The sequence below is a fragment of the Mytilus edulis genome, chromosome 1 (genome assembly GCF_963676685.1).
Source record: "Mytilus edulis chromosome 1, xbMytEdul2.2, whole genome shotgun sequence".
NCBI classification, from domain to species: domain Eukaryota; kingdom Metazoa; phylum Mollusca; class Bivalvia; order Mytilida; family Mytilidae; genus Mytilus; species Mytilus edulis.
Window position 1 is genome coordinate 45,090,531 of NC_092344.1, and position 20,232 is coordinate 45,110,762.

At 32.0% G+C, this 20,232-nt stretch overlaps 1 protein-coding gene across 1 annotated transcript; it reads right to left on the bottom strand.

Annotated features, from left to right (window-relative positions):
- Positions 1-1,273: 1,273 nt before the first annotated feature.
- Positions 1,274-10,620, bottom strand: LOC139512788 (C-type lectin lectoxin-Lio3-like). The gene is made up of 4 exons (XM_071300708.1): positions 10,457-10,620; positions 5,401-5,667; positions 2,362-2,556; positions 1,274-1,513 (listed from the first exon to the last, which is right to left on the bottom strand). Exons 1-4 carry the CDS (start codon positions 10,509-10,511, stop codon positions 1,296-1,298), a joined length of 735 nt encoding a protein of 244 aa, XP_071156809.1. The 5' UTR covers positions 10,512-10,620; the 3' UTR covers positions 1,274-1,295.
- Between the last annotated feature and the right edge of the window lie 9,612 nt (positions 10,621-20,232).

The following is a 20,232-nucleotide window of genomic DNA, read 5'->3' on the forward strand; positions in this document are numbered from 1 at the left end:
CATCACGTGTACTCCAAACAAAAATAAACAAAGTGCATCAAAATAGTAAACTGATGCAAGTATAAATTATATATTTTCACATATATAGTTCCAAACTCTTGGAAGCGGAAATAACTACAATAAATACACAATTAAAGAAAAACATTGTGTGGTTGATCAGTATTTCACATTTAAAAGGCAACTCAAGACTACGAAAAAATAAGTCATTTTGGAATATTATGATGTTAGTAATACAATGTAAAACCTTGTACAATCCATTTTGAATTTGAGTTGATAATGCATTGATATCTGACCCAGTTACAATCCACCATATTAAGACTTTTGATTTCCTCTCAAATTCAATGCACTGTCTCTCTAGCTCAATGTTGTCTCAATGTAAGATTCCTTTTTCTCATTGAAAGTTGTATTTAGAAAGACAAATTCCTCTATCTTATTAAATGATATTCAATATTGTTCATCATGATACTGTCACAATCTTCTAATACAGTATCAAGGCAGCTTTTCGAAAAAAATAAACAAAGAATATATTACTTTATAATGTGTGACAAACCGAAATTTTCAGATATTGAAGACAATACGAGTAGCCACATATATACACCGTACAATCGTTTGTGATAATTTCTCATTAAAAAGGAAATTGATTTACATATAAGATGATAACTTAATGTTTTGATATTTACTTCAGCAGGAGGCTTGTTATAATTTCAAAGATTACTCTGTAATTATGACCCACAAGACATTTATTTCGCTATACTCAAAATATTTCACTCGCTTCGTAATTATTTTTTTTTTGGGGGTGAGCTTTTCAGCCTAGAGATGTAAACGGTTGCGGGATATACTAACGGAACATTCAAACTTATAAGTCAGCACAAAACTGAAAACGTCATGGTAAAAAAAAGACCCCAATACAAACAACAATGCACAAACACAACATAGACTAAAGGATGAGCTAAACGCGAACATGGCTAAAAACCTGGGGTGATCACGGGTGTTATAGAGGTTCTTGGACTTGGAGCTAAAATATGCATATACATGTATATATATATATATATATATATATATATATATATATATATATATACCAAACGGTAGAGTTTTTCATATACATGTACATGGACATAAATGTGTATGATCACGGAAGATTCAAATGTAAAAAGTTGTACCATAATACATTCTCATGATAATTTTATAACACTAATAAAATCATTTGGTAAGATTTTATTAAATCTTTTTAATTCTTTGATAACACATTTCTGAGTGGTTAACATTTTTAGTATATTATAAATAAAATGATGTTATACGATTTCACATATATAATTAATATCGTCTTCGCAATATCTGTCGTTCCATAAGTACCCGTAACTGCTCCTCATAGAGGCGCAGTTTTCAATGCCAAACTTATTACTTGGTTGCGCTGTATTCCAAAATGTTGTTGTCATGGGAGATCCATCCGAATATTTCCAAACACCTTCTTGTGCCAGATCATTCCCGTCAATCCAAAAACCGCCAAATACTGTAATAAAAAATAATTTACCATTTTCTTCGTAAATGCATGTACAGGTCATGAATATGACAGTTGCTGTTAATGCATTCTGTTGGATGACAAAGTAAAACATTTTATTTTGTGAGTGTTTATGGAGTTTTTTAATTTTCTTGGAGGTTGGTATTTTTATATACTTTTTTTTAGAAGTATTTGTTCATTGTCAACAAGTGTCGAAGAGCGTCCTTTTACAATTAATCATTGTGTATTGGCATATCCGTTTGTCTGTCCATTCGGTTACTGTTATTTTTTTCAAATGAATACTGATGACCGACTTTTTTACATGTACGTGGAACACGTGAAGACAGATCGAGCAAACGCGTTTAGGATGCACCACATTTATGGAGAGTTACCTAATATCCTGACTTCAGTTATCTTTTAAAACTTTCCCTTTTAAATACTATAGCAACATATCATCGATTCCGGTCTAAACGTTAAACTTCCTTTGACACGGTTACATGAGGGCTAGAGTATGTTTTCAGTATGCAGATATTGTCACTTTTCAAGTTCTTTGGTCCTCATTAAAAAGAAAGTGTTCCAGTTTTTCGATTAAAAAGTGATGCTTGTTCTGTCGAAGATTCGTAAACAACATATCTATTGAAAATGTGTTTTCCCACTATTTGAGGAAGATACAGAGGAAAGATGAAGCATGTATCATTGACGTGTATAGAGTTTGAGACCGTATGTTGACTTTTAGATGTCGTGACTTTTTGTGATGGTCACATACACCCAATCTATCTCTTACGAATTGGTGATAGAAATTAAAACCTTTTTTTTTATTATTAAAGCCATATCATTTGTTGAGCTTAAAATACACTTACCGCCGTTTAATGATAAAATCGTTATTTTCACATGATTCTGTTTGTCACTAGTATCGATCCGTGCTAGTCTACCTCCCTCTGTTTTGCTACACGCTAGATTTGATTCATTATGGCTTCTATATGAATTTGTGTATATTTGAAAGCAAAACAGCAAATCATTGACCCAGATAAAGCCTGCCATTTCACATCTGTTAGCTAAAAAAAAAAAGAAAACAACCTTGAAGTTATCTTTTTTTTTCTATTTGACCCGATTGATTTTAGTTAAATAAAAAATAAAATAGTATTGTTCTTCACATTTCTTGAACATATTTATAACGAAGTCAGAAAGATGTTCTTGTCTGTAAATATATGATACTGGTAGACTGTTGTGTTTTTGAAATAAAGATATAAAAGAGTATTTCAAACATCTGAGAAGAAAATATATAAATTGAAGGACAATTGTCATTGGCCTGAATTAACCTTGAAATCAAAGTTAAACATATCATACATGTACATACAACAGATAATAGATATCACCAAATTACACTTGGCAGTTACTATACATCAGACACACCAACCACCAATGTCTTACTCACCCGAGTAATAGCAGATATACAAACAAGTTATAAACAAACAGTCAAGATAGTCTGAATCGGTACAGACAAACAATGAAATGGAGATAAACCGGTTGAACTAGCACACACATACTCCCTTTATTATCTAGACCAAATGTCGTACACCTTAAACACACAATGAAAAAACTACAAAATGCACAAGAAAAATAAATCACTTGTTGCTATGAAAAGAATTAACTAAGTTTAAACTATGTAATATATATTATTAAATAGAAAATGGAAATTGCGAATGTGTCAAAGAGACAACAACCCGACCAAAGAGTAAGAAAACAGCCTTAGGCCACTAATGGGTCTTCAACACAGCGATAAAATCCCACACCCAGAGGCGGACATATAAGTCTATATAATGATCGCTAACTTGAATCTGCGTAAATGTTCAAGACAAGTAACTTTTTCAAATCCTTTCATCATCGGAAAAAGAAAACCTTTTTTTACTGGTTTCCAATTTGAAACATTATAAACACATTATTTTAAAGGTACAAAGATTTGGTTGAGAAGTTTTGGCTACACAAACTATAGCAAATCCTATTTTTAAGAGATGGTGTATATAAAGCCCGTTAACTTATATACGATCCATGTGAAAACACTCTTTTTCAGAAAGGTTTTTAATCTAGCAATGTAATAAGAAGGTTTTGTCGGTACTCCCATTGATTGAGTATTAAATGGAGAGAAAAGAACACTAAATTCTATTAAATTATGAACACTTACGGTCCTACATCTTGTCGATACCTGTATTATGGCCTGTACAAATTCATGTTTAATTCTTATGATTTATATCTGCCTTACATTAATTTAGTTTCATCAAATGTATACGGTACTGATATAATTTATTCTTGTAAACATGAATTATTTATTTATTGTAATAAGCTTTGAGTTAGCATTACACTTTAGTAACTGTGAGTACCGTTTCATTGTGACTCTGAGTTACTAGTTTTGTTTTTGCTATTTGTCAATCAATGATTTTCCCCATGTTTTGCTTATCCATCACTAGACATGGCTCAGGTTAGTTGGAGGACATCTAGCGCTCGAAAACATGTTTAACTCTGGTACATTCTGTGACTGTCTGTCCCTAGTCGAGAGCCTATGATTCAGTGGTTAACGTTCATCGCTGTATATCACTTTGTTTTGTTTATGTTTATTTTGTTGTACATATATTTTGTTTATTGTGTTGTCCATAAATCAGGCCGCTGGTTTTTTGTTTGAACTGATTACGTTGGTTCATTAAATGGCCTTGTACATGTATATCTGACTAAAAGGTACGGGTTTTGTTCCTTGTTGAAGGCCGTTTGGTCACCTGCTGCTGCTAACATATGTTGTAGTTGTTATATTGGCAGTTATACCACAATTTATTATGTTTATAGTGAGTATATCACGCTTGCAGTGTTTCCTATTGAATTATGACATATATGTTCCCAGTTTGAATGTAAACATGTCCGTGTTTATAAGTTCTACTAAAACGACATAATAATCGAAGGATGACTTCATTTGTATAAATACCGTCTATTACCAATGTTATTTCAACTGATCGGGCGGAGTTTATGTTTTAATTTGCATAAGGACAGTCTATTTGAAGATGTGTGTGATAAGGATGATTGCCGTTATAATTATTACTGATTTCTAATTACCTATCAGTGTCATCAAATGAATTTACAAAACAATGATTGGACACTTTATTGATGAGTTTATCCTAAAACACCTATGTTAAGATGGACTGGTTTATTATGAGCGAACCGGCTAGACTCCGCCCAGTCAAGTGAAATAACTTGAGTAATACTATTAATATATTTCAGTACTTATATTTAAGTTTCAATTTTCTATTTCATACTAATACATTTATGTCTAAAAATGGACAACATGGAATGTTATAATAAGCCTTTTTAAGCTTCAGTTCTCTTTTGATGAATACACAAAACATGTATAAATAGTATTAGATTTGAATGGAAATTGTCACACGTAAGATAAAAACTTGCCATGCTGATCAATTTTACGAGTTATCGTCTACAAATATTAATATTGTAAAAACAAATGTTGACGAGACGGACAAGGTAGTTCTTGCTCTTCTTATTCCAATCAGACGTTCACAGTATTGAGATATTAAAAACATAAGATGCAATTTACTTCCATATTATACTTTTAGCTATGGCGGCCATGTTGCTTAATTGGATTGCGGATATAACGCTCAAACGTTAAAAACTAAATAAAAACTAAGACCTATATTGGCCAAATTTTGTTGCAACTGTTTCATGGTCGAATATATTTTTACTTTTTATAAATATAGACGACGGAAAAACGACGGACAGAAGTTTAGCTGAAAATGGCCTTTCGGACCAGACCATCCTTAAAATAATCTTACTTGAATAACACTGCAGTAATAAAATATCTTTATATCCTGCTTCTGTTTGTGAATCATGTTTTACAGTCTTACCTTTTACGTAATATTGTTCTCCGTACTTATGTTCCAAAGACATCGTATGATTGTTATCAAATCTGGTTGCATACATTTCACAAGTAAAATCCCGAGTGTTCCAAAAGTACGAATGGCAATTTTCGTTCTGTAAACATGCCAAACAACACGACAAAATTCTATCTTCTGGTGTGTAATGTACTACAACTATCGGATTTGGGTCTGTCGGTCTGTAACCATCAAATCCTGGTATTCTTATGTATTCTATTTGACTCGATATTGCTTCTCCTATATATGAAAGTTAACAAACCATATCAATATCAAAAGCCTTATTCTAAAAACTGTGAACACATATTACATTACATGTCAAAATCTCATATTATTATGATTATACATGTATATTGAAGAAGAAAAAACACAATATCAAAACAAAAAGAACGATACATTCATGTTATGAATGAATTAAAAAGTAAAAAACACTGTTCGGAATTATCATTTTCTTTTTTGATGTTCTTTCTCGTCCAATATACAGTTTTGTTATTTAGATACATGTAACATGGTATGATATTAAGACCACAATGGTTTTTAAATGATAAACCTTTTTTATTTGTTTTATTTGGTCTCTGGTGTAGAGTTGTCTCATTGGCAATTCAAGTATATCACATCTTCTTATACATGTATTTACATTTTATTTGAAATGCGAATGTGTTCATTTTTATTATTTTCACTGAAATGAATAATTATTTGTGGAAATTATTTCCCTTCGTGTATTTTATAGTTTTACTATATGTATATACGTACAATATATATAAGCGCTTTTGATTAAAAAATTAACCAAGTCCTGTCACAATTTTCTGAAACTAATATTTTTTATAGTTAATTCCAGCAAGGGTACACTTACAATGCATAATAGAAAAACAAAGGATATGGGATATCCAACCAAGACTCAAAATAAGTACATGCACAGCATAAAACACGCAATAAGCATAGCAACGACGCTGATCTTCATCTCAATGTCACATTGATGCCTGCCTGCATTTGTCAAGTCTAGACTTTACCAATTACAATACGTTATAAATTTCCGAACAAGACGTTCGATGAATTCTGAAATTCACTGTTAGATTCTGAATTTCACGGTTATATCCTGTAATGACGTCATATCAAACCATCAGAGAATTTCATATTGCATTAGTACAGAAAACAACGTAAACACATCCATAAATCTAGAGTAAAGTGACATTTACTACATATCCAAAATGCGTAGTTCGTGCAGTAAAACAGTGTATGTAAAGTGCGGATCCTAAAATACCATTTTCACTGTATATGACATGCATTTCTGATGTAGAATGGTAAATATACAGACGAAAAAATTATGATTTTTGAAGAAAATGAAGAAAATTGTTCACATGTACTATATTTAGTAATAAATAATACAAGTTATACAAAATAAGAGATGGGAACGGGTTTTTAACGCGCCGAGAGCCATCCATACGTGAAATATATACCGAAATAGGTGAATATTTAGGACGTTTTACGAACAAATTGTGCAGGTGATTAAAAACTAGCAGGGAAGATGTAGTTGCAAAAAATATTCATTACAACACAATTATTAATGTTGTATAGCGTAGAATAGCTTTTGTTATTCAGTTTGCCCATATTGTATTGAATTCCACTATGATGCTGTCTTTATGCGAGTCATGTTTACTGTTGAATAATGATACTTTACTTTCATTTTCACTGTAGAGCGATTCATTAGTATTGTATATGCGGTGCATTTTCACTGTATGAATTGTATTAATTTTTATGCATTAAATTCCAAATTCAACCGACTTGCACAAACAATAATTAAAGTAAGAATAGGATTTGATAGTGCTGACTTTGAGATGACAAGTTTGATTGAACACTCCAATAAATTCAATAGAATTAATATTTATTTCAAATAAAACACATCGTTGTCATAATATACTGAACAATATGTGGATCATTTCAGAGTTGAAAGTGTTTCTTAGATTAATGCAAAATATTTTCAAATGCATGCCAATTTGATAAAATTCATGTTTCTGCAGTAGTCATTGTGCGCATGTGCAAACAAATTTTATCATTGGATTTCGAGTATGGGTCTATTTACCAATCAGAAGAGGCATGTCATAGAATTTTTTATAATTCATCAGAATCTTTATTTAAAGTGTAGTTATATTTATCCAATGTATTGAAACTTCATCACTGAATACGTACATCTCGCATGTCTATCGAAATAGAATGGGATGAAAACAACAATACTTTCTAATATTTATTTATAAATCACTTCTTGACCAATTTCAATGAGGTTTTGAAGTAAGATTTTTGATTTTGGGTCCGGTTTTAAATTGGCCCACAGGGTCCAAAATAAAATTTGAGGTTATTTGGTGGGCTGAATCCATACATGATTGTGTTCATTATTATTTTTTTTTAATTTTTGGCCCATTTAACAAGTTTGTGGGGGTCCAAACTGTCAAGAAATAAATTCTTTTGGATTTCAACAACAGTTGAATATTTGGGGTACTTTGGAATGCTGAATCTTACCGTGTTTTTAAATTTGGGATTTTGGTATATTGGGCCAAGTTATCGAAATGGTCCACATTAAGGCCCAAAGGGTCCGAAATTCAACATTTTTTTTTATTTCATCAAAAATGAAGTCTAGCTTGAATGTTGTGTACATACTTACCCCAAACTGTTCAGGGTTCGACCTCTGCGGTAGTATCAAGGGTGCTGTACAACACGTACATCATGTTCCAATGCAACTTTATCAGTATACGTTTTTGACAGATAAAGTTTGCCCTACACAACTTGACTTGCATTTATAGCTTTAATGACTTTGGATAATTATATGTCACATTGTCGTTTCATTTTATACAGTAAAGAACATGCAAGCAACAATCGAGGTAAAAATATCTTTCCTTCATAATATGGATGTTGAGGCATTTGGGGGCTCAACAATAGGGGAGGCAAGTGAAGATGAATCACAGAAAAAAGAAAGAAAGTTAAGGAGGGGTCTTCATACCAATGCACGTATTGTCCTTTCAAGACAAAATGGGTAGCTAGTTTTCCCAGGCATAAGAAGATCCACACTAATGGGTTAAACAAATGTGACCAGTGTGAATTAAAATTTTAAGACTTCTCAATAAGCATAACAACTGATAGCATGGAGAAAGCCTGATTTGTACTTATTGTTCCAAACACTTCAAAAGCAGAACTGGGCAGTGGCGGATCCAGAACTTTTTGTAAGGCGGGCCTGATGGCTGACCTAAAAAGGGGGGACGGGGCTCAAGCCATGCTTCAGTGATTCCCTATATAATCAACCAATTTTTTCCAAGGCCCCCCTGGATACGCCTATGCTGGCATAGCTTACCATATGAAGAAAGCAACAAGAACTTTTAATCACATCTGCTCGTTTTGTAGTAAAACATTAAAAATGCTTCGCTGACCGCAGAGATGGAACCCTGAACAGTTGGGGCAGATTTGGACATAATATTAAAGCTTGATACTATCTGAATTTGGATTGTGATCAAATTTATGACGTTATACAGGTTTCTGACACAAGGTAAATGTGGTCGAAGATCTTAAATCGTATGCGCAATACTGTGCTGTCAACGTATATTTGTTCCACCTAACAGAAGTTCCAATGGAAACTTTGTTATAAACATTGTCACAATATCTATTCCTGTTGGAACAAATATTCTATAACATTTATTCCGTTAGGAACATATACTGTAATATTTCTTCCTGTGGAAATAATATTCCAGAATATCTTTTCCTTTTGGAACTTATATTATGAAGGAACTTCTATTCCTTGACAGTGCAACTGAAGGTTTCTTCCCGCCCATAAAATTTTGTTTTCCTTCTAGGATAAATAACCAAACCAAATCCCAGTCTTTCCTTTCTGGTATTGAACCTTGTAGTACAATTTTAGAGAGGTCCATACACTTGAACACAAGATATTGTCTGGAAACTAGAAAAATGTTTGTTTTGCCATTTCTTTTGCCCCTAATTTCTGCATGTTTGGGGCAATTATCCCCGAACAAATTCACCTTCTTCCATTTGTGATAATGCGAAAAAGATCCAAAAACGTCAAACAAGTAATTATCCGGAAACTACAAACATGATTGTTTTTTGTCCCTTTTTGTTCCTTCATTCCTAAACTGTTAGTACCATAACCCCAAAATGAAACCTTACATTCTACTTGTGGTATTGAACACTGTGGTACAATTTCAGAACAATCAAAATTCTTATACACAAGTAATTATCCTAGAACTAAAAACATGCTTCTTTTAGGTCCCTTTTTCGTAAACGGTTGGAACCACCATCCCCAACATTATCCCAACCTTCCTTTTGTGGTATTGAACCTTCTTTAAAATTTATATAGATCCATTTACTTAAATTAAAGTTGATCGGAAACCAAATGGGTCTTCGGACGACGCAGACGATAACGACATCATAGCAATATACGAACCGAAAAAAAAACATTGCGGAGAAACATTTCAGTTTACAGATTACACATGTCAATACTGTGGGAAAACGTATAAATGGCCAGCCAGTTTCTATAGACATATACAAGTTATAAATAGATATAAATATTAAAGTAATCAAATAAGTTTTTCATTTGTTGCAAGTTTAATTATTACATTAATCTACAATAAAAATTCATCGCATTTTCGAAAATTCTACATCAGAAATGAATGCCATACAGTGATAATTCATCGCATCTATAGTGAAAATGGATCGCTTTTAATAACTGATATCCTATGTTATGTTGCTTTTATTACACATATTTGAACTTTAATACTGTTATTTTACATTGAAAAGACACATCATAATGAAAATATGTTAAAATTTAGTTTCAAATCAATTATTTTGGTATTTTCAAAACGTAAACAAATAAAGTTTTCCCATGATCCTTTATTCTACAATGAACATACTCGCATACAACAGTGAAAATGAACTGACTGGATTCGCACTTTATATACACTTTAAAAACCGTTTTATATTATTAATCTTACATTATGTCTTTTTTTCAGCTCTTGAAATTAAACATGCTTACCTAAAATAATCGATGCTAGAAAAATTCTCTGCAGGGAACCTGCTTCAAAACCCATCGCTGAAATTAGCTTATAAGCGCACTGGTGTTCTCAGTTTCCATGAATTTGATTTAAAGGAATTAAAAGGATAATTTCAAAATTAAGTATTTTACATACGTAATTTTAATGTCATGACGACCTGAAAATTGAAAAGATAAATGGGAAACAGTTAGTAAGATGACACTGATACCTGTTCAAATATTGACCTTTCTAATGTCAAGAGCACTTTCGCCAACGGTAATTACAGTTTTAAATGATTTAAATGCATTATTGATCAATTTAAGTATACATTTTTGTACCTTTTTTCTTTCTCTTTCAGATGAATACTTAACAATATTTGTTGTCTGTTATTACACGACTACGTTATACAAATTTTATACAATGAGACATTTCATGAAATAAACTCATCATAGATACCAGGACCAAATTTTATATATACGCCAGACGCGCGTTTCGTCTACAAAAGACTCATCAGTGACGCTCGAATCCAAAAAAGTTAAAAAGGCCAAATAAAGTACGAAGTTGAAGAGCATTGAAGACCAAAATTCCTAAAAGTTTTGCCAAATACAGCTAAGGTAATATATGCCTGAGGTAGAAAAGCCTTTATTAGGCTTAGTATTTCAAAAAATTCAAAAATTTTGTAAACAGTTAATTTATAAATATAAAAAGGATAACATTAACATGAATCAGATTTTTGTTTTGAGAACTATCCCACATTGAATATTTGACAAAAATTTTGAACTAACTGGAGTTTAAAGTCAGATGCAACATCAAATACAAAAAAATAGTTGAATATGTTTTATATACTTGAATGACTATTAAAGCCCCAGTCACACTGTAACGTTTCGACAGTTAGGTCTTAGTCCGTTTTAAAATGATACGTTTCGTGTAATTTTTTTTTTTTGTCATTTTGTAACGGTCCGTACGTTTTACTAGGTTTATGTCACGTTTTGACACGTTTTTCCACGTTATGTTACGTTTCACTAGGTTTTTCGATAAATACACGGGCACGTTCTACTAAGTTTTAATACGTTTCATTGCGTATAAACTACGTTTTACTATGTTTCAGTATGTATAAAAAAGGGTCAGAACGTTTCTAATTCGGTTCACTACGGTTGAAGCAAGTTTTCGCACGTTTTCCTACGGTTCTGTACGTTTATTCTACGCAGTATCACGTGTCACTACGCTGTGATCATTGACCTATGAAACGCTGTCATAAATTAATAAATTTAAAGACAAAAAAGACAGATAGCAGAGAGGGACCAAAATAACTCCAGAAAATCAAGAGAAATCAACAGAGGTTCACTCTATTATTACGAATTGAATGCTTCTTTTTGTAACTTTATTAGGGTGTAAAAGCGTTGACCGAAGTACATTTTGTATGAAGCGCCAAAGCGCTTCATTCTAAAAATGTGCGCACGGTCAACGATTTTACAACCCTATGAAGTTATAAAAAGAAGCATTCAATACTTATAATTACATTTCTTATCTAGGATCATGAAAACACGATTTTTATCAAGTTTGTATCCAATTTACCTGTGTTTATTGTGGGACCTTGTGTCATCATGAATGATAAATTTCATTGTGTAGTGAAGTTGATTAAGGAATAACGCGAGATTGCAGCAGACTGTCAGTTATAGCCAATCAGAATAACGTATTATAATGAAACATACATCTAATGTAATTATATATTAATACATCTGTCATTTCAATTAGATTATTTGGTTCCTATTTGATGGCCTAAAAAATTTGATTTTTTTGGTACTCCAAAACTAAAAGCAGAGACATACGTGTATATAACTTTCATTTGTTTTTGTTTTTTTTTTTCAGATAACGTTTTTGTGGATACACGAATCATGAAAAACTTTCGAAGCTTTGATAGGAACCATGTCATTTTTTCCCCTTTTATGTTAATTGCTCTTTTGAAATGTTTTACGTTGCACATTGTCGTTTTAATTCCAATTTTCCCTCTATCGATATTTGATTTGTATTCTTAGTGTGTTTCAAATTAGACCGTTCTGATGAGGACTAGAGGCAGAGGAATGGGTCGTGGAGGGCGTGGTAAAGGCCACAACGTTGGTCCGTCGCCTGATAACTTCAACTGGAGTTCCAATGGCAAATAGTTTAGCACGTGAAATAACCGTTCTGAGAGTTTATGAAGTCTTAAATAGTATTTTGAGGACTTTCCAACATAAACAGAAATGACTAGCCTCTATATGTTTAGGGACGATTGCTTTTTTATTACCAATGAAGGTACAGATGATGAAATAGCACAATGTTTTGAACATGCTAACAGACACCAAGCACTACTAAAATTTACATGCGAGAAAGCACAAACTAAAATGCATTTTTTAGATGTGTTGGTATTCAAAGGCCCAAGATTAGAGAAACAGGAATCTTAGACCTTACGACATTCTGGAAAAAAAAACTGGTCATTATCAGAACTTAGAGAGGTCCTTGTGCCAGCCATCCACTACTTAGAGGCATAATTAAAGGAGAAATGCTTCGCTTTAAGAGATGTACGAACGATTCAGTAGATTTGCAAACACAATATGCGTTATTTTTTGAACGCCTAATTAAAGGGGATATTAAAAAAAAAAAAAAATTAAAACTGCAGGAAGTGACTGCATAACAAAGAAATGACACATTAATGGTAAAACCCAAATCTGCATTACAGTCGATTCCCGCAGTGTGTTCGAGACAGGAAACACACATAAAAACAATATTTCAAAACACTGGGATAAATTAAAAGATGACAAGGAGGCAAAACTTTTATTTGATTATAAAGACCCATTATCGCTTTCCCTAGAAATCAAAACTTGAAAGACACAGTACCATCTGCAACTCTGGGCAATTAACATGCTGCAAACTATGAAAAAATATTCTATACTGTGTTTGTTAAATTAACAAATCTGAAAACCAGAGAGAAAAGTATGAGTCAAACAAATCACGAGGTGTCGAATCCCTTATAAAAATTACAGTATTTTTAAAATAAGTGAAACCATGCACTGGCTTGGACTCCTGGCGATGGACATGACCATGTCCAATTAGTTGATTCTAATTGATCTAAATAGATGTTCGAAAAACCTTGTGATCTATGGAGTTGGGGTGCTGGGATAGGATTTGACAACGATTCATTGATATAACTGTGTAACAATAATCCATAATTTGTCATCCGTTGTCTATTCATCTTGCTCTTAGACTGACAAAATATTGGCGGGAAATATGGATACACGTGGTTTGATTATACGTAGGAGAAGATAACATACGTTTCTACGTTCCTTCTGCGTTTTACTGCGCTTTTATACGTTCCTACTACGTTTTTATTTTTAGTCACGTTTGTATTGTGCAGACCAATACAAACGGGACCGATCACATATCAATACACGCATATAGCTACGTATAATATAGCCGTTTTAAGTACGGATCGATACGATTCGCAACGTACAGAATATTGCCGTTTCGCTACGTTTTGGAAACGTAGCAAAACGAGATAGCCGAAACGTGACAGTGTGACTGGGGCTTAAGTTTTATTATAGAAAGATTAATTCCTGTTCGTTTTTACAGCTGATAATTTTTATTTCTATAATCCCTTTGTGTCTATACTAATTTGACAAAATGATTGTGTGCAGTGATTTAAAATTCTAAATGAACTGTCTGAGAAAGATTATTCAAAAATGTTTACACATTTTTTTAATATACATGTATGATTCTCACCTTTTTTTAAAAATCCTATGACTATTAAAGTCATATGAAACTTCCATTAAAAAAAAATATGCATATGTTTTTCATAACTTTTTATTATAAAACTTATGTACATATACTTTTTTCTCATGAAAATTCTATAATTTGTCAAAATTTAGAAGAAGTTTACTTTGTTTTAATTGCTTGCTTCCAGCAAACAATTTGCCGACATGTTTTCCGTATGCAGCATGACCTTTTTCGTAAAAATCCGGTGATCGCAATACGCAAGTGCGAATGGAAAACCAAACGCAAACATCGCTCCGTCATCAAGATAAGCTATATCTTATTGTACCTGTTATGTAAATACACGTGCTTACCTGAATATCCATACTTCTTTGTTGATTGTTTACAAACGGGTGACAATCGTTAAACTTCGGCTTCAAAACGCGACCATTAATTAGCTGCCATATTTTCACAACAACACTGACTGATTGAAATATTTTTTGACGATTATACGAAATTTTATGCGAAACAAATGATAAAATCGTGCACAGAAGACTAAGTTTATGATATATGTATGCATTGGTTCAAGAATTGGATTAACATTGTTTTTCACCGGTCACTCGTTTCATATGACATTAAGCAAACATTAATTTTCTGTATGTCAAATAAATAATATAAATCTTAAGAATAAATTACAGACTTGTATATTAAATAAGTATTTACCTGCTATATTAATATTTGTAAAATAAATATTATTTTACAATTTATAAAAACATAATTTCTTATCATTAACACCATAAAAGTACATGTAATTGAAATGTAATTCAAAAGTAATTTAGCATTACATGCTTTTTTCATTGTAATTAATTAAATTACCATTACATGTAATTAAAAAAATGCCCAATTACACGTTACATTCAATAACATGGAAAATTGTAATGCATTACACTTAATTAACATTACATTTTCAATTACCCCATCCCTGGTCTCATTGGCAATCATACCACATCTTCTTTTTTATATGTATTGGACTTTCATGAAATAATTTGTAGCTCATGATTATTCTAAGGTATATTGTGCTTATATTTAATTATGATAAGTTTCATAATACGAATTCATACTTTTTTTTTAGCATTGTGTTGACCTACCTTTGAATTAATTACTATCAATTAAAGGGACACAGTTCGCTTCCGATCAAGAATTAGAGTTGAGAATTGTTGAGGATGGAGACGAAGATACACAAGAACGATTCTGCATCTATTTACTGGTCCGAGTACACAGTTATTTCGTAGTGCATTTCTTTTAGACAATAAATGAAAAAAAAAAATCCCACCTGCGCTTTCTCAATAATATTTTTACAGTGTGTTGTACTACCTTTGGGACAAATTATATCAAAATTATAGAAAACTTCATCAGCTCTAACTCAAAATATGGACAATTTTATGTTAAGGGGGTCTTGAAATCTTTTGACAGCTTCCGAAGTGCTAATTTTTGACCTTTTTCAGCTCGACCTAATCACTACTTTACATGAATATTTATGACCCAAATTTTTTTACAGTGTCATTTCACCCCCCTACTTGCTATATGAGGAATAAAACATGGAGAAATAAATTTGGAAGGGGTATAACAAAAATTGGCAAGTAACACACTGTCCACACTAAGGACTATATTCGTGGACAACGAAAATCAAAGGACGATAACTGTGTACTCGGACCACTAGTATTATAATACAAATCACTTCATGCATGTATGTAGTAAAATTGATTGAAAAATTATTCAAGCATTTTTATACGACCGCAAAAATTTTAATTTTTTGGTCGTATATTGCTATCACGTTGGCGTCGTCGTCCTGCGTCGTCGTCGTCGTCGTCGTCGTCGTCGGAATACTTTTAGTTTTCGCACTCTAACTTTGGTAAAAGTGAATAGAAATCAATGAAATTTTAACACAAGGTTTATGACCACAAAAGGAAGGTTGGGATTGATTTTGGGAGTTTTGGTCCCAACATTTTAGGAATTAGGGGCCAAAAAGGGCCCAAATAAGCATTTTCTTGGTTTTCGCACTATAACTTTAGTTTTAGTGAATAGAAATCTATGAAATTTTGACACAAGGTTTATGACCACAAAAGGACGGTTTGGATTGATTTTGGGAGTTTTGGTTCCAACAGTTTAGGAATTAAGGGCCAAAAAAAGGGCCCAAATAAGCATTATTCTTGGTTTTCGCACAATAACTTTAGTATAAGTAAATAGAAATCAATGAAATTTAAACACAAGGTTTATGACCACAAAAGGAAGGTTGGGATTGATTTTTGGAGTTGAGGTCAAAACAGTTTATGAATTAGGGGCCAAAAAGGGGCCCAAATAAACATTATTTTTGGAAGGTTGGGTTTGATTTTGGGAGTTTTGGTCCCAACAGTTTAGGAATAAGGGGCCCAAAAGGTCCAAAATTGAACTTTGTGTGATTTCATCAAAAATTGAATAATTGGGGTTCTTTGATATGCCGAATCTAACTATGTATGTAGATTCTTAATTTTTGGTCCCGTTTTCAAATTGGTCTACATTAAGGTCCAAAGGGTCCAAAATTAAACTTAGTTTGATTTTGACAAAAATTGAATCCTTGGGGTTCTTTGATATGCTGAATTTAAAAATGTACTTAGATTTTTAATTATTGGCCTAGTTTTCAAGTTGGTCCAAATGGGGGTCCAAAATTAAACTTTGTTTGATTTCATCAAAAATTGAATAAATGGGTTCTTTGATATGCCAAATCTAACTGTGTATGTAGATTCTTAATTTTTGGTCCAGTTTTCAAATTGGTCTACATTAAGGTCCAAAGGGTCCAAAATTAAACTAAGTTTGATTTTAACAAAAATTAAATTATTGGGCTTATTTGATATGCTTTATCTAAACATGTACTTTGATTTTTGATTATGGGCCCAGTTTTCAAGTTGGTCCAAATCAGGATTCCATATCAAGTATTGTGCAATAGCAAGAAATTTTCAATTGCACAGTATTGCACAATAGCAAGAAATATCTAATTGCACAATATTGTGCAATAGCAATTAATTTTCAATTGGAGTTATCTTTCTTTGTATATAATAGTAGTTGATAGAAAATTTGAAATTTGCCAGACATGACTATGATGTCATTTTCTATTTTTATTTGCCAATAACTTTATGTAAATAACTTCATTGGAAATTTGCCAATATAAAATGTTGCTGATGAAGCTTTTTTTCCTTATCTTATCTAAAATGTTTTTAGATAATGTATGTTGGACATTTGCCAGACATGACTATGATGTCATTTTCTATTTTTATTTGCCAATAACTTTATGTAAATAACTTCATTGGAAATTTGCCAATATAAAATGTTGCTGATGAAGCTTTTTTTCCTTATCTTATCTAAAATGTTTTTAGATAATGTATGTTGGACATTTGCCAGACATGACTATGATGTCATTTTCTATTTTTATTTGCCAATAACTTTATGTAAATAACTTCATTGGAAATTTGCCAATATAAAATGTTGCTGATGAAGCTTTTTTTCCTTATCTTATCTAAAATGTTTTTAGATAATGTATGTTGGACATTTGCCAGACATGACTATGATGTCATTTTCTATTTTTATTTGCCAATAACTTTATGTAAATAACTTCATTGGAAATTTGCCAATATAAAATGTTGCTGATGAAGTTTTTTTTTCCTTATCTTATTTAAAATATTTTTAGCTTAAAAGTTGTGTCCATACTTGTTCTCATTTCAGATTTCATAAATAAAAAGAAAATTTCTTCAAACATTTTTTTGACAGGATTAATATTCAACAGCATAGTGAATTGCTCAAAGGCAAAAAAAATTTTAAGTTCATTAGACCACATTCATTCTGTGTCAGAAACCTATGCTGTGTCAACTATTTAATTTTAGATTTAAATAAGTTTGAAGAAGAAATCTTTAATTGATTTGTAAAATCTTGACATTTGTTTTGTGTAAAAAACCCATATAATGTCAAAAATTTGATCACAATCCAAATTCAGAGCTGTATCACGCTTAAATGTTTTGTCCATACCTGCCCCAACTGTTCAGGGATCGACCTCTGCGGTCGTATAAAGCTGCGCCCTGTGGAGCACCTGGTTAAATATAATATCCTATACAAGAGAATTCTCGTGTCTACTACTAGATAATTGGTGATTTTGTTACGATTAAATGACGACAATTTTGAAGGTTACCTTACAAACTATTATAGTTTGCAGAAGAAGCTCAAGTATAACGTACATATTGTACAATTGAAAAAAACATTTGTAAAACCGTACCAATTTTACTAATATTAAATATTCATAAAATCCTTTTCACGTTTCATTCAAAAATGTTTGCAACTTGCTGTATATTTGAATTTTGAATACATTTTCAAAAAGTTGCATTCAGTTCTATAGTGAAGAGTCCTACATGCATTGCAATTGTAATATGCATGTAGGATTCAACATAAATATGATATACCTATATGAAGTGACATTGCGCCGCTTCCTAAAATTCTCGAAGAGCGCTTGCCGTTGATAGGTGAACACTCGCCAAAGATGTGTTTGCGTGACACAAGATAGGTAAACTTTTAGCTTGTGTGAAAACTTTAAAAGCAGACTGACATTGAATATACCTTTGTAAATAAACATTAATTCCGTATCCTTATACAAACAATTTTATTTTTATTCCATTACACCTCCCATAAATTGTATAAAGCAACACTGAAGAGTATTGTTGTGAAGTATAATAAAATTCAAACTGATGTCATTGATCGGACGTACTATTTTATAGGAGTAAACAACCCACCATTTGGACAAGTTACAAAATTCAAGTCTCCCAGAGTGCAATTAAAATAATGTTGTCTAAATCTAATATCAGATTGATTAAACGAGGACGCTTAATGATCACTTTTGATATGAATACAAAAAAAAGACCAAAGCAATGAATACGTCAAAAAAGACCAAATCAATAGATGACTAGTATGATGTTGTTAAAACCGGATTTAAAAAAATCACAGAAAAATGAGACAAACGAACGAATAAAGAAAACAATACACTCGCGCTGAAATTGGAGTGCTAAAATGACATTAGTTCATACACTTGAAAAGGGCGACATGTACATCGAAATTCTTTGTGACACTGTAGTATTTTCTTATTTTCATATTTTTTAATTCAAATACAAATTGATAATGAAGCATAATATTTTTTATAGTAAATATTTCATTGGATAAACGAACAATTTATCAAAATCAAATTTGCACTTGAATTCTGTAAAGTGCCTTTGAATGGTTCAAGTGGGTTTAGGAGTTTCAAACTGCGAAATAGGTTATCTGGTATTTGTTTGACGAATTCAATTGTTCATGCTTTCATTCAATAAAAACCTAAATGCATTCTTGGTAAACAACGTAATCATTGCGAGGGGGCAAATATGTGATTTAACGTTTGGGAAAGGCGGTATTCGAAGATTTCAGATGCGTGGTGGTGATACTTAAATCTTATAATTTATGATGCGGAAGATTGCCACCTTGTTCTCCGTACCTGTCAATCTTACCTTGAAGTTTTAATTTCCTTAATCCTCTTTAGTGTTAATGTTGAAGATTATATCGTCGAAGATGCATTTTATAGTCCATAGAGTAAAGAAAAGACAAGTTGCTAAGATAAGTCATTACGTCAAAGTTAGCACAGTTTGTAATCCTATATATCCCAATGTATCTCAGTGATTGTCAGATATAAAAATTGTGGTCAGACTGGAAGTAGAAAGTCGAAATTGAAATGTTAAAGTTGAATATAGGAGTAATAGTTTCGGTAACACTAGTAGCTTTCTGCCAGTGTTCTGGTAAGATAAAATATATACAAATGTAGCATATACTATTTTTATAAGATATTTGTAACTGGAATTTTCAAATATTTACGAGGAACAAAATGAAATTGTCAAAGCAATATCAATTATTATTAAGATGTATTTTTATTTCATTTTCTCGCATTGCTTTTCCCGATCTTTTACCAATGACAAGATGATCGCCAATTGCTTTGTACTTCTGTTTCCAA

Bases quoted from the DNA above. Each gene is read 5' to 3' on its own strand.
- LOC139512788 (XM_071300708.1), bottom strand. From the start codon at position 10,511: ATGGGTTTTGAAGCAGGTTCCCTGCAGAGAATTTTTCTAGCATCGATT. The intron at 5,668-10,456 runs GTAAGCATGTTT...TTTCATATATAG, and splicing joins TCTAGCATCGATTATTTTAG to GAGAAGCAATATCGAGTCAA. The intron at 2,557-5,400 runs GTAAGACTGTAA...TTTTTTTTTTAG, and splicing joins AGAACAATATTACGTAAAAG to CTAACAGATGTGAAATGGCA.